The 18,603-nt window shown below is 48.1% G+C and overlaps 1 protein-coding gene across 20 annotated transcripts in view; it reads left to right on the forward strand.

Annotated features, from left to right (window-relative positions):
* Prkag2 (protein kinase AMP-activated non-catalytic subunit gamma 2) overlaps positions 1-18,603 on the forward strand; it is a 264,022-nt gene that overhangs the window by 223,292 nt on the left and 22,127 nt on the right. For 11 of the 20 annotated variants that reach the window (XM_075955433.1, XM_075955432.1, XM_075955443.1 and 8 more), the window contains one exon: positions 13,629-13,735. In XM_075955433.1, coding sequence (XP_075811548.1) covers positions 13,629-13,735 — 107 coding nt within the window. The remainder of the gene's footprint in view (positions 1-13,628; positions 13,736-18,603) is intronic. The other 9 variants (XM_075955434.1, XM_075955435.1, XM_075955439.1 and 6 more) reach the window with 1 other exon arrangement.

The raw sequence follows: 18,603 nt of genomic DNA on the forward strand, positions 1-18,603 counted from the left end.
AGTCTCTTCCAGAGGAGACTGAGACCACAGACCATCAGACATCAGAGAGGCTTCTTATCAACAGATCCGTAAAAGTAGTGTAAAGGAAAGGAACAATGGACGGGCTGGAGAGGCGGCTCAGCAGTTAAAGTGCTTGCTGCTCTTGCAGAGGACCAGAACAAACACACTGTCTGTAACTCCAGATCCAGGGGACCCCCCCAACACTCTCTTCTCACCTCCACAGGCACTGCAGACACGTGGTAGGTATACAGATCAACATCTAGGCAAAACACTTGTCCATATAAGACAAAACTTTCTCAAAAGAAAAGTAGGACTAGGGCAGGTTTAACAAGCCTAGCCCCCATAGGCTCGTATATCTGTGTGCTTGGTCCCTGACAGCTGGAACTGTTTGGAAAGGACAGGGGGTGTAGCCTTGTTGTAGGAGGTGTGTCACTGGGATAGACTGAGTTACCCATTGTTACTTGCCCTGTTCTACCTGCGCTTCTAGGTCAGGTGTAAGCCCTCAGTTACTGCTAGCACATATTTGAAGTCCCAGGAGGTGGAGACAGTGGTCTCTGGGGCTCGCTGGTCGACCAACCTAGCCTATTTGATGAGCTCCAGACTCTGTGAGCATTGTCTCAGGAAACAAGGGGGTTAGTACCGTAAGGAACAACAGCTGAGGTTGACTTTGGCCTCCAAATGCATATGCAAACTCTACACGCATACACACTGTACACACAGTAATATACTGTAGACACACTGCACATACACTGTACACATAGTACATATACTATAAACACACTGTACACACAGTAATATACTGTAGACACACTGCACATACACTGTACACATAGTACATATACTATAAACACACTGTACACACAGTAATATACTGTAAACACACTACACACAGCAATATACTGTAAACACTGTACACACAGTACATATACTGTAAACACTGTACACACACAAAATTATACATTAATAAAGGTAATTTTAAAGTAATTTTTAAAAAAATCTCACTTTACCACTTTCCCTTATAATAGAGTGTGGTACTCAGCCTGTTTGTAAGTGAATTCCACAAAACCTTGGAGGCCTTGGTTATTTAAATTTTAGGGCACAGGAAAGGATGGATGTTCTGTGAGGCCTGATTTATTCATAAGTCGGGGCCGGAGAAGGCAACAGCTAGAGGAAAGCAGAGGATCGAGTGTACACACAAGGCATTTGCAGGACTGTGCAAACATAAGTGTGAGCAATCGAAGGCCCAGTGTGCCAGGGCAAGGAGCCTTAAGTATATTAAGACGTCCTCTGAGGAGTCTCCCCTCATCTCAAGAAATGTCGAGAGCTCTGCCCAGGGTCTTTTTCAAGATCACTAATAGAGATTGGAAAACACTGTGACGCTGCTGGCCACCAACTGCAAGGTGGTCCCTGGTCCTAAAGTCAAGCTGTTGCTTACTCTGACCTGGTTATGGGCCTTACTGTTGGATTAGTTCGGTGTCTGGGTTCTGTATTCTGGGAAGAGGGATGGAGCTGCCTGGTCTCAGTAAACAGGGTTTATAGAGTCTGAGTAATGACATCTGGAGTTGTCCTGACTTCCCCAAGGGTGTGTGCACAGATACATACATGAGTGCCTGTATGTATGCACACAAGCACACATAAAACCAAATCCAATTGGACAAAGCCAAGTGGTGGTGGCACATGTCCCAGCGCTTGGGAGGCAGAGGTGGGTGGAGGTAGTTCTCTGAGTTCGAGGCCAGCCTGGTCTATAGAACGAGTTCCAGGACAGCCAGGGCTACACAGAGAAACCCTGTCTCTGGGAAAACCAAAAAAAAAAAAAAATTGGACCAGAATAAAATGCTAGCAGGGTTCCTTCCGCTCCTTTCTAAGCCCTCAGGTTATACTGATACCTAGCTTTGTCTGTGTTCATGTGTCCTGGCTTGCTTTCTGTTGCTGTGATCAAAAGCAGCTTGAGGAGAAAGGGCTTACTTATTTATTTGCTTTACACTTCCACATCACAGTCCATCATCAGGGGAAACAAAGGCAGGAACTCATGCAGAACAGGAACCTCGAGGCAGAAATTGAAGCAGGGGCTATGGAAGAAAATGCAGCTCTGGGGAAGGGGGATTGGAGAGATGGTTCAGCTGTTAAAAGCACTGGCAGCTCTTTCAGAGGTCCCGGGTTCAATTCCCAGCACACACATTGCAGCTTACACCTGTTTGTGACTCCAGTTCCAGGGGATCTCACACAGACACACATGCAGACAAAACACCAATGCACTTAAAAATAGGAAAAATAAAATTCAAAAAGGAAAATGCAGCTAGGTGTGGTGGTGCACGCCTTTAATCCCAGCACTCGGGGGGGGGGGGCAGAGGCAGCTGGATCTCTTGAGTTTCAGGACAGCCAGAGCTTTAAACAGAGAAACGCTGTCTCAAAAAAAAAAAAAACCGAGGAAGAGAGGAAGGAAAGAAAGAAAAAAGAAATGAAGGAAGGAGGGAAATGCCCTACAGACTTTCCCACAGACCAATCCAATAGGCATTTTCTCAGGTGAGTTCTCTTTTCTAAAATTACCTGAGCTTGTGTCAAGCAGACAAAAAAATAAGAAAGCACATTATGTTTCCAAGCACATTAGAAAATTTGTAAGAGGCACGGGTCATCATCTCACTCATCTGACACCCAGTGTGCCTCCATTCCTGCCGTGTGTCAGCCTGACACCCAGTGTGCCTCATTCCTGCCGAGTGTCAGCCTGACACCCAGTGTGCCTCATTCCTGCCGAGTGTCAGCCTGACACCCAGTGTGCCTCATTCCTGCCGAGTGTCAGCCTGACACCTAGCGTGCCTCCATTCCTGCTGTGTGTCAGCCTGACACCCAGCATGCCTCTACTCCCGCATGTCTCTCCCTGCTTCATTGATATCCCCATGATGGTTTGCAGCAGCAGCAACCAGTGGTGGTCCTGGAGAGCACATGCGTTCCTCGATTGGAGGCACCTGGGAGAGGCAAGGCAAGAGGAAGACAAAGAGCTGAAAACCCCAGCCAGGCTACTGCAGGGCTCTCAGCTTGCCCTCCACTGACATTTCGGGCCATGTGATGATATGTGGGAGAGGCACATACAGCCTCTACTCGCCAGATACCAGGAGAGCACCCCAACCTACAGCAGAACCCTCTCAGGACTCCCCAGACATCCCCTTGGGGGCTTGGAGGAAGAAGAATGTGGGGCTCCTATTTGCTGTGGCCTTCCTTCATGTTCTTCTATGAACTCCTGTATTCCTCTTAATTGTGGGGCCCACATCAGATCTTTTCTACTCTTTCCCCCCCCACACACACACACGCTTCCAGACCTAGACTAGGCACGTGCTTTTTCTGTTCTGCTTTGAATCTATGTAATGTTGTCGAATTGATTCCACCACCCTCCGTCACTGTCTCCCGGCCCTGTCTAGAATGTCAGACACCCTGGCTTCTCACTGTTAGTGTCATGTTACTCTGGAGAAAGCTATTTGAACCCTCAGCCTCAGTGTCTTCCTCCGAGGAGTGGGGCCATAGCTTACTTCCCTATGGACTCAGAGCTTGGGGTTAATGCTGGTCATAAACTGAGAGTACCACATGAACTGAGAGTAAAGCATGGCTGAGCAGCCACAGTATTGGTTACTGTGTATCACGACGGTTGTTTATATTATGGTATTTGGCTATTCTGTGCGGTTATTCTTGGAAACATCTTCATACTTCCTACTGACATTTCAAATAGTAATGACTGGCAGAAATTTCCAATTCTTGTAGAGATACTGCAGGATGGGTCTTTTCTCATGCTCAAGACTTGGAACCAAGTTGTTGGTTTGAACCTCCAAATCCACATTTCCCCTTCCATCTATCCTCACCCTAACACACACACCCCCAGTGTCCTGACCTCACATCCTGTTACAGTGTGGTCCCCACCCTCTAGGCACCTTCTGGACAACACTGTCTAGACAGCCTCTTCTCAGCTCCCTCTTCCGTCTAAGGATAAAAGCAGAGGATGTCGGAGCTGGGCATGACACAATGGGAGAGCACTTGTTTGAAGCTCCGGGTTCTATCCCCAGTGCTGACAAGAAAGAAAAAAAAAACCTGCCAGCAATCGCTTTCTGGTAGTGTCTGTGGCCAGTTTGAGAATGGAGTTGAAAGACAAAAGCAACCACAGAACAGTATGTTACAGCTCACTAAGGCGCCTACAGATAGTCCCTCAGGGATTGCTCAAGGTGAGGCTAGAATAGCTCACACCAATGCTGATGTGGTGTAGGAGCCTGTCCTGGAAGGTAGGACTGGACTGTGACTGGTGCAGCCTGGTATTTTCACCCTTCTTGTGGTCCGTGTCCAAGGAGACCTGGAGAAGCTGACAGAGGGGAGGTCAGCTGTGACCCGAGACTGTCTTTTCTTTTCCCCTTTTGGTTGAGATCAACCATCTGTCATGTGTGCCCTGTCCCAAGAATGACAGGGCAGCTCTCCTTCTAGACTAATCTAGAGTCCCAGGACAGGCCTTTAATCCCAGCACTTGGGGGGCAGAGGCAGGTGGATCTCTGTGAGTTCCAGGACAGCCCTAAGAATTGGGTTTGGGGTGGTGCAGCCAGAGCCAGAACACGCTCCGCGTCTTAGAGCCACAGCCTCAGTCCTGGCTGACTGCTCCCAGCCTGAGACCAGCGGTGCCTGATGGTGCCATTCAGCTGGTAGCTGTAGCAGTTATTTTTTTTTCACTGCTGTGACAAAATACCAGACAAGAAGGATTAAATGAAGAAAGGTTTGTTGGGTCCATAATTTAAGGGGTCCCTGTAGTCCATTGTGGCCGTGGGTGTGAGAAGTGACAGTCACACTGTGTCTGAAGTCAGGGAGCAGACAGAAGCGGAGGCTGGGACTCAGCTCCCTTCATCCTTTTTGGGCAGTCTAAGACAGGGGGATGGTGCTGCTGCCCACATTCAGGTGGGTCTGCTCCCTTCCTTCACCTAGTCTAGCTAGTCCCTGTGGACATGCCCAGAGGTTTGTCTCCTAGGCCGTTCCAGGTCTTGTCATCTGACAGAGCTGTCTATCACAGTACTGAATTAATCAGTAGGCATTATCTCCGCACACGAGAATCCTGGAGTCCATTTCTGAGTCATCGTCTCATCGACCATCCTGCATTTAGCTTTGATTAATGCTCACTGGGAAGCCATTATACTGTTAGTCCCTGTTCTGGTGTCTGCTGTTTTGATCAAATTTTCACGGCTCTGCTTGACTAACACAGTGCAGTGATTATCCTCTTCATTCTCATACAATTAAGACAAAAAATGAAGCAGGGTACACATTTTTTTTTTGCAATCTCTTTCTAAATTAAATGTTTGTGGAAGTTGGTTTGGGGAAATGCCAGTAATTTAAGATTCCATGAGGAACTTGGATTTGTCTAGTCAGCTATATTCAGAACTTTTAGAGTATCTATTGTGCTGGTGGGATGGCTTAGTAGGTAAGAGGGCTTACTGTCCAAACATTAGGACATGAGTTCAAATCCCTGGCACCCACACAAAAAGCCAGGTATGACTGTATGTGCTTGTAACCCCAGCATCGGGAGGTGGAGACAGACAGATCCCAGCAGCTCTCAGGCTGTCTGTCTATCCTGGCTGCAGTGGTGAGCTTTCAGTAAGATGCTCTGCGTCGAGGCAGTAAGGCAGAGAGTAGAGTCATAGGAGAAAACACCCCATATCCTCCTAGGTAGACAGACAATTTCCCTATGGTCATTATTTCTGTGACACACACCCCAAATATCCCTCTCCAATAAAGATTTATTTATTATGTAAACAGTGTTCTGCTTGCATGTATGCCTGCAGGCCAGAAGAGGGCACCAGATTTCATTACAGATGGTTGTGAGCCACCATGTGGTTGCTGGGAATTGAACTCAGGACCTCTGGAAGAGCAGTCAGTGCTCTTAACCTCTGAGCCATCTCTCCAGCCCTCCAATAACATAATTTTATAAAGGCATATACTGTCAACAAAGTTTATTTGCTTGCATTCTGTCTAGCTTCACCAGCGATTCTTGGGGACAGGGTACATTCATGTCACCAAGCTCATGTGGTCAGGTCATAAGGTCAGGACAACTTGCAGGAGTTCCTGCCTTCCCTTTTGGGCCCTAGAAGCCTTTGCCTATAATCTTTTAAACCTGCTTGTTGACACTTTTGTCTCTAACAGAATCAGCACAGAACCCCATATTCTCACTTGCTCTTGGCCCAATTGATCTGTTCATTTTTCAGTGGCTCATGATTTAGCCAGAGGTAACTTGTATCTGACGTTTGTGGAAACTTGCTGAATGCCCGGATGTAAAGAAAAGCAAGTCATGCTTGCCGCCCTAGACAGTTTACAGTCTCAGGGAGAACCAGGCCTGTAAATGCCGTGGGCATGCAAGGGCTCCCACTGGGAGCACTAATGGACATGTCAGAACGGCAGCAATTAAGTGCAACTGGAAGGTGTTGCGGGAGGAAGTGCTCTTTGAGCTGATCTTTGAAGATGTGTTAGTGTCTTGAGGCCTCTGGAACAAGTCTGCAGTGAACAACAGAAATGGATTCTCCCACAGTTTGGAAGGTCACAGTCTGATGTAAGTTATCAGAAGCCGGAAAGGCGGGAGGAGAATCTTTCTCAGGCACACCCCTTTCTGTCTATCTCTCTGTCTGCCTGCCTCTCTCTCTCTCACTGTCTCTCTCTCTCTCTCTCCCCACCTCCCATTCCCTCTCTATGCTTCTGTTATGTTCTTGCAATCCTTGGTGTCCAGCACGGTCTTCATGTTTCTCTCTTTTGTAAGGACATGTCATGGTCCCAAGTCTAGGATGGTCTGTTCACAAGCTCCTTGCCTTGTGTAAGGGTCTGTCTGACATCTGAAAATCCCTAGCTATGAAACAGCTGCATTCAGATGTTTTAAGTGACCATTCCGAGAGCTGGGTGTCACTGTTCAGCCCACGGCCCGAAAGGATGCGGTAAACCACAAACAGAAAAGTACCTAGTGTGTGCACAGGCACAGTGGGACTCCAGGGAAACGCCTCTCCAAAGTCAACTTCCTGAAGACCATGCATTTCCTTTAGAATATACTGACAGGACTCCACAGCATGATATCAGGTAGGGTGGGGTGCAGAGGTTGTCGCAGTAGAGGCAGACAGATGGGTTCCCGCTAGACCCCTAGGAACTTGAATAACATGGGGTCCACCGGATAGGCAGGATGGGGCTAGATGGGACAGGACGTCAAGTCCTTGAGTCCTCAAATCCAGTTTTAGAAAGAGGGATCTCATTTGCACGTATTCCCAGTTAGTATGTACCACGTTTGCATTTAAACTTAGGTGTTGCACAGTGCCAGTGATGTTAACTTTCACGTCAAGCTCTGAGATGCTTGCTGCCTTCTGGTCTGTTCTTTAGCAGCACCGCTGGGCTGACACACAGCTCAAAGAGTAGACGGCCTCTCTCCACTTGATGAGCCAGTTCTTCAGGTACCAGTCAGAGTCTGTCTAGGCATGGTGTGCAGGATACAAAAGTGAGAGTGGAGAGTTCCCCGTAGAGAGGGAGGGAACTTGGAACACTCCGCCCAGAAAGGGCCTAAGTCTGGCCTTCTGGCTGTCTCGGGGATTTAAATGATGTGTTCTGAGCAAGCTGCTTTGGGTGGGTATGTTCTTTGTTTGGGCTGATTTTATTTATTTATTTTCTATTTAACTTCAAATTACATATTTTTTCTCCACCCCCAACTGCAATGTGGAACTTAACCGTGATGCAAACGGCGGAAGTGACTCCTCTGAGAATCGGAAATCTGCCTAAATTTTGTTCACCTGCCTGCCTTTACATCCAGGTGTTTCTGTGGGTGTGGGTTGTTCTCTGTATCCATGGTATTCTGTCCTCCGTCCAGACCAATGGGCATTTTATCATTTGTCTTGCCTCTTTACCATCTCACTTAATTTAGTCATTTTTAAAAACATTGTGGCTCTTCTTCAAACGTCAGTCTACACGTGAGAAAAGCATCAGACTTAGCCTAGTGCTGAGGCGACCTCCAGAGGCCCTCCGAAGCTGTTGTAGCCGAGAGGCACCTAAGGAGACATGGCAGAATGCAGTGTGGAATCCTGGGTAAGATCCTGTGAGAGAAACAGAACATGAGGGAAACTAAGGAAATCTGAGCAGTGTGGGGACTTTGGTTAGTCACTATCTCACTCTGTGGGTTCATTACGTAAGGAGTGTACAGTGCTAATACAAGATGTTGTTCCGGCTCCCTGTGACCCAGAGGCTGCATCCAGCATCTTTTCATGGGGAGTCTGCCCACACCTGACTGTGATCGAGGAAGCACAGAGTTCTAGCAAGGCCTCATTTCCCGATCGAGGTGGCTAGAGGCTGCAGGGCGGAGGCAGTTCTGGGAGGGCTGTGGCAGGCAGAGCCAGAGCTGACTCAGGGCTGTGTGAGACCAAATGTGAGCTGTGTGGCTCGCGCAGGTGTATCATCAGAGACTGGGTACCTGAGCGGATAGGCCCTCTACATATGACTGTTGATAGCCCAGGAGAAGTAGGCCAGATTACACAGAAGCTTTGCCCAACTCCTCACCTCCTTACAGAGACCACAACACGGAGAAGAAAATAAGGACACTGAGGAAGACATCCCCAGCCAGGTGACAAATTTGGTGGGTCATCCACATTGGCTATCGTGTCCATGGTGCAAGTGAGGAAAAACCCCAAGACAAGTCATCAAGACCCCCAAGGTTGTCTACCTGCCCTGCTTAGAAGGGTCAAGGTCATCAAACAGAAGGGACGTCTGCGTGGCTGGTGGGGAGGAAGGCAAGCAGGCACGGTGATTATGGGCTGTCACAGCGGGGCTCCCTAAGCTAAAAGGGCATGAGGGAAAAATAAAGAAATCCTAATGTTCTAATTTCCTTTCTGTTTCTATGAAAAACACCATGACCAAATCAACATGGAGAGGAATGGATTTCTTTGCCTTGCTCTTCCAGATCACAAACCATCATTGAGGAAAGTCAGGAGAGAAACTTAAGCAGGAACCCTGGAGGAACACCGCTTACTGGCACACTCACGGGCTCATGCTTGCCTAGATTCTTTATATAGACCCAGGGATGGTGCTGCCCGCAGTGGGCAGGGTCCTCCTGCACCAATAACAATCAAGACAACTTTTCTCATACATGCCCATAGGCCAGTCTGGCTGGGCAATTCCTCAGCTGAGGCCTTCCTGTCAGATGACTCTAGGCTGTGTCAAGTGGACTAGTGAAGCTAAGGAAGTCACCTAATAAGAGAAAGCTGAGAATCCTGTGTTGGGGTTGGTTTATTGTTTGTGACAGTTGTGCTGAGCCACGGGGGTGATGAATCTCAGCTGTCTGCTCCTGTGGGTAGGGAAGTACCTAGGAGATTGGTAAAGCACACCTCCAGGTTTGTCTTAGGTTGTTTCCAGAGAGAATTAACTGAGGAGAAAAGGTTCTTCCCGAATGCTGTGCTGGTACAATTCCTAAGCTGGGGCCCAGAGGGAATAAAAGGGAAAGTCTGCACAGGCCTGCTCTCTGGCTGCCGGGAGTTAGTGCTGTGCTTCACCTGAGTATGTTGTATCACAGATCACACAGGCAGCCTCCCATGTACTATACTCCAAAACTGAGCAGAACACTTCCTTGGTCTTTTCAGTTCAGCCTTTCGCCACAGTGACACAACAGTAGCTAATAGCAACGAGACCGGAGAGGTGCCTCGGAAGTTATGAGCTCTTGGTGCCCTTCCAGAGGACCCTGGTTCAGTTCCCTGCACCCACACAAGGCCACACACCACCACCTGTGACTCCAGCGCTAGTGAATCCAACACCCTCTTCTGCCCTCCAAAAACACGGCACTCATGCACACAGCACATACACACACTCACACTCATATAAATGAAACCTTAAAACATTTTTTAAGTAACTGACCCTGGAGGTCCGCTCTGGAGAAGCTGGGCTGACCATCCCGACACTGTTTTCCAAGCCTTTGGAACAGTGCTGTGGAGTGTATGAACGTGTTGACGATGCCAGCTGGGAACTCTGGAGCTCAGCAGGCTTTGCTGCTGGGAGCTCAGAACACCAGAAGGCCAGTAGGGATTGGATTCGAGACCATATTACGTCCCAGCGAAGAACTTGTCTCTGCCTTTCTATGCTTTGAAGACTGGAAGCCCTGTGGAGGAAATTTCAAGGCAGCACAGTGTTCAGCTGTGGCACAGCTGCTCTTAGCCAAATTTATAATCAAAATTGGAGCAAACACCAGAGCAGAAATTTGAATGACTCTCAGCCTGCCCAGAAGAGGCATTTCCATAAAGGCCGAGTCAAGGGATGTGTAGCAGCTTTGCAGCCCTGACTGCACTAGAACTGCTCGGAGAGCAGACTGGCCTTGATTTCAGAGATCACCTGCCTCTGCCTCCCGTGCGCTGGGATCAGAGCTGCACCCCCAGCTTGCTTTTGAAATTTTGCAAGTGCTCATTGTTGAGTTTGTCTTGAGCCTTGAGTCTGGGAAGAGACTTGGGCTTTAATTAATTTGAGCCTTTTAGAGGTCAGTGGTGGAATGTCTTGGCTTTAAGGAAGTGTTTATGTGTCCAGTTGGCAAGAGGTGTTCTCACAATAATTCGTCTTAGTTTAATTTTTATTTATTGTGTGTGCATGAGGTGGAGCAAGGAACACATACCGTGTGTGTGTGTGTGTGTGTGTGTGTGTGTGTGTGTGTGTGTAGATCAGAGAACTTTGAGGGCTTGGTTCTCTTCTTCCACCTTTATGTGGCTTCCAGGCATCAAATTCAGGTCACTGGGCTTTGGTGGCAAACTCCTTGGCTGTTGAGCCCTGTGACTGTTAATTGCCAACTTTCACTAGCTATGAAACACCTGAATTAATGTAGCACACCTCCAAGTGTGTCTGTGTGGGCATTTCTGGAGAGGATTAACCAAGAGGATGGACCTACTCTGAATGTAAGAACCAGTGAATCAAAGGAGAAAGGGACGGGCTGGAGAGATGGCCCAGCCATTAAGAGCACTTACTGCTCTTCCAGAGGACCCCAGTTCAGCTGCTGGTACCCACATTGGACAGCTCATAACTGCCTGTATACAGGCAGTTTAGGAGGCTTTCCTGTCACCTCATTGAGGCCTGACCAAGGCCCTCCCCCTTGTGTCTATCTCTCCACAGGAAATGGGCTCCAAAGAGCCATTGCATGTACTAGGGATAGATCCTGGACCCACTGCCGGCGGCCTCATAAACTGCCAATTCACTCACTATCACCTGCGTTCAGGGGGTCTAGTTCGGTCCTGTGCAGGTTCCCCAGCAGTCAGTCCTGAGTCAGTGAGCTCTCTCTTGCTTGGGTCAGTGGTTTCTGTGGGTTACCCCATCATGGCCTCGATCCCTTTGCTCATATTATATCACTCCTCCCTCTCTCCTGGACTCCGGGAGCTTGGCCTCTGCATCTGCGCCCATCAGTTACTGGATGCAGGTTTGACAGTACAGTAGTCCTCGGTGCGATTACAGGAAGGCCAAGTCAGTCCCCCTCTCCACTATTGCCTAGGGTTCTATCTGGAATCATTCTTTTTTTTTTAATATTATTTATTTATTATGTAGACAATATTCTGTCTGTGTGCATGTCTGCAGGCCAGAAGAGGGCACCAGACCTCATTACAGATGGTTGTGAGCCACCATGTGGTTGCTGGGAATTGAACTCAGGACCTTTGGAAGAACAGGCAATGCTCTTAACCACTGAGCCATCTCTCCAGCCCTGGAATCATTCTTGTGTATTCATTCATCTGCTCCAGCAGCAATGCTTGGAAGAAGCCAATCATTGTTATTTTAAGTACCAGTAACACTGCCCAGTGAGGGGCTAGAAACACCGAGAGTTTCCGCACAACCCATGAGGGACCAAGGCAACAATTAGAGCTATGCTCCACGTAGTCCTCGGGGCTCCGCCTCTCCAAGGCTCATGCAGGCATGGCTTTGCCATGAGTTGCAGTGCTGCCTGTTAGTCCCCTCGCATGGCCCCGACACAGAACCTTCCTGGCTTCCGTCCTGGCACTTTCAATGTTGCTGTTCTTCCTGGGCGGGGCCCCGTTTTTGTGGTAGATAAATATTTCAAGAAAAGATAGCAACACACTGACTCACTTCTCCATGCTCTCGGCCGTCACCAGTTTTGAGCCCTCATAAACCCACACCTTGTCCTTGGTGGTGTGCTTGATAGTGTGAGGACAGCAGACGCGGTCACTGTATTGTTCCCTGTGGAGGGCCGCAGCCCCAGCCCTTGACATTGGTAACGCTGGCTGACATGTGCAGTCCTTTCTCTCTAACCCTGTTCTCCCGGTTCACCATCTCTGCCCACGCGCATTTGGTAGTCGTGCTCAGGGCAGAATAAAACTACAGGTGATGCCCCGGGAATAACCCTTGACCCCTGAGGCAGGAAGTCAGATCTACACCCAGGCTCTCAGCATTCATTCCCCGTCATATCTGTGCCTCCAGTTATGTCGAACTGTGACCTGCTCACGGGTGCAGCCTTATTTGGAGGGTTTTTCTCTATTGCTTCTCTGTCTCGCTTACCCCCTTGGTCTTAGAGTCAGCTTTGGGAAGAACCTGCAGCAAGCCATATGCTGTAGGTGTTTGTAAACTGGGTTAATTAATCCATTGCTCGAGTATGAGTCCGATCATTCAGAGAAATTGGCCAGGAAGGAAAACAGAGTTTAGAATGCACAATCGGTGTTAACAAGATAGAAAGTGAAAGCTGATGAGAAAAATAGACCATTGCTTTCAGAGACAGAAGCCTGGAGACTTCCTGCCTGCCCAGCTCAGAGGCAGGGTAGGGATGGAGCACCCACTGTGTGAGGAAAGAGGATGAAACCTCTCATTTCCGCCTGTCTCTACAGCTACACTGGGCCCTGCCTGCTGGCTGGAGGCAGTGAGGGGTAGGGATGGGGCAAGGGAAGTGGCCGTTAGCCAGATCAAAGTATTAGGAAATGCCACAGGAGATGTGTTACTTTGAGTGCTAATTTTTAAAATAAGATTGTTTTATTTTGTGTGTATGAGTGTTTCACCTGCACATATGTAAATTCACTACATGGATGCAGTGCCTGCAGAGGTCAGGCAAGAGTGCAGATCTCCAAGAGTTAAATATGGTTGTGAGCTACCACTCAGGTCTGCAAGAGCAATGGGCAGGCGTTCTTAACTACTCAGAGCCTGAAGGCAAGCGTGCTTGCTATTCCAGACAACGTCAGCCCTGTCCAGGACACCCACTCCGCACCCGGAAGAAGCACAGTGGGAATCATAGAGGAGGATGCTCACTAACTGGCTCGCAGGATGGCTTCTACTCAGCTAGCTCACTTAAATAGCTCAAGACCTAGGAATGGTGCTTTATCTGTGACTTTGCTATACAAATAAAAGATGTGGGACTTTTCCAAGTAGACTCTTTACTTTTTCCTAAGTAGAAAATCATATCATCATATCATATGCAAATAAATCAGGGGATTTCTTTTCAATCTGTAGACTGCCCCCCCCCACCGCCACACCTTGTCCTATTATACTTCCAGAGCTCTCCTGAACAGAAGCAGCAAGAGTGGATACCCTGTTCTCATCAAGTATTAGCAGTGGGTCTTCCGCATGCCCATTCTCTGTCGGCTGAAAGGGGAGTTGTTTATTATTATAACTAACCCATTGCTCTTTCCTTTTAGCAGAAGACTCAGAAAGTGGCGTTTATATGCGATTCATGAGGTCACATAAATGTTATGACATCGTTCCAACCAGTTCAAAGCTTGTTGTCTTCGACACTACGTTGCAAGTGAGTATATCCAGCTTCCATGAACTTGTGGTAGCTTGTTGGGGCAGCTGCTTGCATGATCCAATCCAGCAATGGCAGCCGGTCTTGGCTGAGCTCTTTCCACAAATCAGACCTTGGGCTGAGGTTTCATCTGTATCCCCATGGTAACTGCGTAAGGAATATGCTATTGCTAAGCTCATTGTACTGATACAGAAACTGAATTCTAGCTAAACATAAGTCAAATTTAATCCACAGACTCCTCATCCCCCAGCTAGTGTGGTAAGGTGTGAATTTGAACCCAGGCTTATCTGCTGTGGGTTGGAGCCTAAGCCAATGTGTACTGAACTGCTCCCCCACTGGTGGCTGATTGTCTTTATTGGTTAATAAATAAATTTATGGTTAATATTAGAAAAGATGTTGAGGTGTATAATTTCTTGCAAAAGAACTTTATTGGTCTGTTCCAGTAGGAAATTTGAACCTGATTGTTTTTCTATTAAAATTGTGTTTATTGCTTACTTTTTGTCGATATGGCTAATAATTTCATATGAAAGTTATAATTTATATGTTCTATATCTATATGTTCAGTGTAATAATCAAGTTACATTCAGTGTATAAGATGTGTGTGTGTGTATATATATATATATATATATATATATGCACATATATGTATGCACACAGATACACCACATCACCAAGTAAGAGTGCCTTCACTTGAGTTCCAAGAAGTAGATACTGAGCCAAGAACTCTGGGCAGGTGGCTTGTGACGGATGTGCTGTCAGGAAAAACCCCAAAGGTAGGGAAGAGAGACCACCCCAAGAAGCCAGCAAGGGTGTGATTTCAACAACGGCCTGTGGGGGGCAGCCTCGGCCTTAACCCCCTGTGGAACCCTGAACTCCCAGAAGAGTTTATCCCAAGCCTCTTGTATTCTGCATCCAGAGCTTACACTTTAGAGGAAACACCGGACCCTTGGAGCCATCTTCCTGCCTTCCGTCCCTGCCACATGGTACCAACAGGAAGACAGAAGTGACTTTTGCTTTTGCTTAATTGCATTTCCAACTTTTTCTTTTGTTAATTTGTGGAAATACAATTGGTTTTATAACTGGGCTTTAAGGCCTGGCAGCTGGTAGATTCTCATTGAACCAGGTCCCTTTACGCACCTAAGATTCTTTGAAAAAAAAAATAATAATATTCCACAGCCAAAAAAAAAAAGATTCTTTGATTCTTAGTCATAGGACAGAAAGCAAACTCATGATTATAATCATAGGGATAATAGGGAAGGTGGGTCTTTACAAAGTCACTCTAAGAAATGTCTCTACAGCTATTGCTACAAATTTCAGTATTTAAATAACTAGACATTCTTCATAGTGGTGGTGGTGGTGGCGGCGGCGGCGGCAGCTGCAGCGCCTTTAATTCCAGCACTCAGGAAGCAGAGAAGCAGAGGCAGCTGGATCTCTGTGAGTTCAAGGCCAGCCTGATCTACCAAGCAAGTCCCAGGGCAGCCAGGGCTACGCAGAGAATCCCTGTCTCCAAAAACCAAAACCAAACAAATAAAGGAATAAAAAGCTAGACATCCTGAGTCCCCAAAATAAACTGCTAGCCCAGCCCCTTACCCCCTCACCCTTGCCTCCCCCACACTCTCGACCCTTCACATTTACAGAAGCAGCCACAAGCGCCAGTCTGCTGTTTACCTAGATTTTATTGTGCCCTGGGGTTGGCGCTCTTTGGAATTAAGAATTTAGCCAGGATGAGTAATCTGAGAAAAATGTGATGCTTTCCGGATGCCCAAGGTCAATAATTCAGTAACAGAATTTCTGCAGTTAACCAAAGCCATGTGTATATCCCGTCCCAGAAGTGATTTATCCTGCGACTCTCCGAGCTTGGAGGGAGCTGGGATTTATGAACAAGGAGACAGAGCGTGCTGGTGGTGGTTAGAGCAGAGGGAAGGTGTACTTGGTGATCTTGACTAACTGCAGCAGCTTTCCTTGACACACCCCTGAGAGCGGAAAGAAGCGGGGGGCAAAGCAGCAGAACAAGCTATTTCCCAAGGCCTGCTGGGTGAATGACTTCTAAAGTGGACACATCACAGAATTCTGTAATGCAGCCATTAAGAAAGAGTGAGGCATAGTAGTACAGGCACTTGGGAGAGGAGGCAGGAGGATCAAGACTTCAAGGTCATCCTCAGCTGTGTAGTAAGTTCGAGGCTAACCTGGGCTACTTGAGAGAAGAGGAATGTAGTTAGGCTTTTCTTTGGGCCTACAGTTCACAAAAAAAGACCCAGAGGTTATAATTAATATAAATAGTAATTCATATTAATTATGAAAGGTCAACCTTAGCTTAAGCTTTTTTCTAACTAGCTCTTATAACTTAACTAAGTTCTCTTAATTTACCTTCTGCCTCATGGCTTTATTGCCTCATCTTTTTACTGCCCATTCTGCTTGCTCCGTGTCGCCTGGCATCTCTGCCCTCTTCTTCCCAGCATCCTCTCTGCATGGGCATCCTGCCTAGCTACTGGCCGCTCAGCTTTTTATTAAACCAATTGGAGTGACACATCTTCACAGTGTACAAAAATATTATTTCACAACAGAGGAGAGAAGAGGAAGAAGTTTGTTGAAAAACTATGTTTTGTTCAGTTTTTAAAAGGGAGATACCAAAAACAGCATGTGTAATAACCACACTTCTCAGAAACTCTGGCTCTGGTAAGCCAAAGTCAGCCATTTCCAAGGAGACTTCAAGGCCAGAGGATAGCACTGGCTAGCAAGAGCAGAGAGTGGAACTGGGACGCTGTGCCCCCTGAAACAAAGGAGGAGGAGCGTTCTTGCTTAAGGCTATCCAGCTTGGGTCTCTCAAGACCCACTCCAGCACCTCCAAACCCCCAAAGTTTAATACTGTCCTTAGCTGAAGGGTCCAAGTCTCCCCTTTCCATCTCTCCGGCCTGAAGAAGCAGAAATCAGATATGGTATGGGACAGTGCCCACTAAGGATTCTCATCACCAGCACACGATGGAGTGGTCCGTCATGCTGCCCGTGGCCATTGTAAGACATATCCATAGGCCAGCCATTTCCACTGCCAGCACTCCTGACCGAGGAAGACACTGCAGACATTGGTGTCACCTCAGGGAAGGCAAACACTGTCTCCACCAAACAGTAGAGTGCCACCACGCACACCAGCAGCGAGCTCAGGGGTCAGGGAATGCTGGGGTTGAGCTGCACGGCCTTTCGACATCCCATGGTTAGTTGTTGAGTCTCCGTCAGGGCCCGGCAATGAGCCAGGAATGGTTTCCCAAGTGGAAAGAGTTGTCTTAGGGCATGGCTGCGACAGGATGTTTTCCTGGTGTGGATTTCTTATTGATGGAAGCACTGTGCAGCGTTCTGAGCATTGGCCTTGCTGTGGCATAGGCCCAGCAGAAGAGCAGCTGGACTTGCTGCTCAGGCTAAAATCCCAGTGAAAATTGCTTTTAGATCCCCCTCAGAGCCAGTGCCATTGTAGCACACGGAAATGTCTACCTGTGGCCTCCAGAAGATCCCCTCGGAGTCCTGTGGTGGCAGGGAGTGTCCTTCCAAAGGGACATCAACCTCTGTGCATCCCCTGGGATGCTCTCCCTGTGTGATTTCCTAACCTGATAGTCAGAAATTCCAGAAACTTGCTATTCGGCTGAAGTCAACAAGCTGTGGGCGAGCTTCAGCAGTGTTAGGATCACACATTCTAGAACAGAGGAGATAGCCACAGCCCACGCCTGCAGCCTCGCTGTGCTTTTGGTGACCTAAACGTAAACTGACATGCTTCCTGTCAGCTTGAGACCCAGGACCCCCACCCTCACTAGAGGACTGGAGTGGTATTTTATGGTCAGAACCAATGTCCAGTTCCTCACGGCCCTGTTTGCAAGTCCCATGGGGAGGGCACCACGCAGGAAACTGTATGTTAAAAGGGCATGACCACTGCCCAGTGCTGTAAGTGAGCTGACCCAGCCTGAAGTACAGGATTCTCATTATTTGATGACCCAAGTCAGGCTTTTGACCACTAGAGTTCTTGTTGAGTAACTCAAATGAGAAGGTTGGATCAGTTTCATTCCTGGGGACACTGAATCAGGGAGCTGCCACCAGAGATCCCTGTGGAGGCAGAGCATTCTAACTCCGCTCTTCCCTGGCTGCCCTTGATAGGTACCTGCACCTGCCTTGGCGTGACTCCTACACCGGCCTTCTGCTGCCTGGGAATACCAGTCCCGTGAAAATCAGACACTGTCTGCATAGTGGGACAGCGCTGCCCCCAGTTAAGGCACAGGCATTCTTCTACAGCTTGAAGAGAGCGTCCTGGCGCCAGGCATGCAGATTGCCCTCCAGGCGTCAGCCAGTGTTCCTGTCTTAGTTGTTCTGTAGGAGTAACAGTATCAGAGCCTCCCTTCACATGGCCTTAGCATGCCCTGAGTTTAGCCATTGAGGAGCTAGAGCCTCCCCTAGCTGCACAGGCCAAGCATTAAATGAGTCCACCTGCAGCGGTCCGCTCCACTGGTTGAGTGTTAAATTGCTTTTTGGCCTGTTCTCACACATTCTTCCACGTTTCTGCAGATGTAAGATAGCAAGATGTTACAGTGATTTCTGTGTGTAAGCTATTTCCTGCTGGGAGGAGGGGGGGCGTGGTGAAACCTGTCCCCAGCAAGAAGGTGGCAAGGCTGACCAGGACTGTCGTGAGAAGAGGGAAGCCTGTGCCATGTTCACCCAAGAAAGCTTCTCACGGGATTCCTAGCAAAGGAAGATGATTCTTACACAGTGGTCAGCCAGCCGTGAGAGGCCAAGAGAAAGGCCAAGATTCCGGAATGTGGCAGTCAAACCTGTAGTCCCAATGTCCTCTTCAGAGCGACTCCACACAGGCGCTTGAAACCACTCCAGGTTCC

Source organism: Microtus pennsylvanicus, chromosome 21 (genome assembly GCF_037038515.1).
Source record: "Microtus pennsylvanicus isolate mMicPen1 chromosome 21, mMicPen1.hap1, whole genome shotgun sequence".
In the NCBI taxonomy this organism is placed as follows: domain Eukaryota; kingdom Metazoa; phylum Chordata; class Mammalia; order Rodentia; family Cricetidae; genus Microtus; species Microtus pennsylvanicus.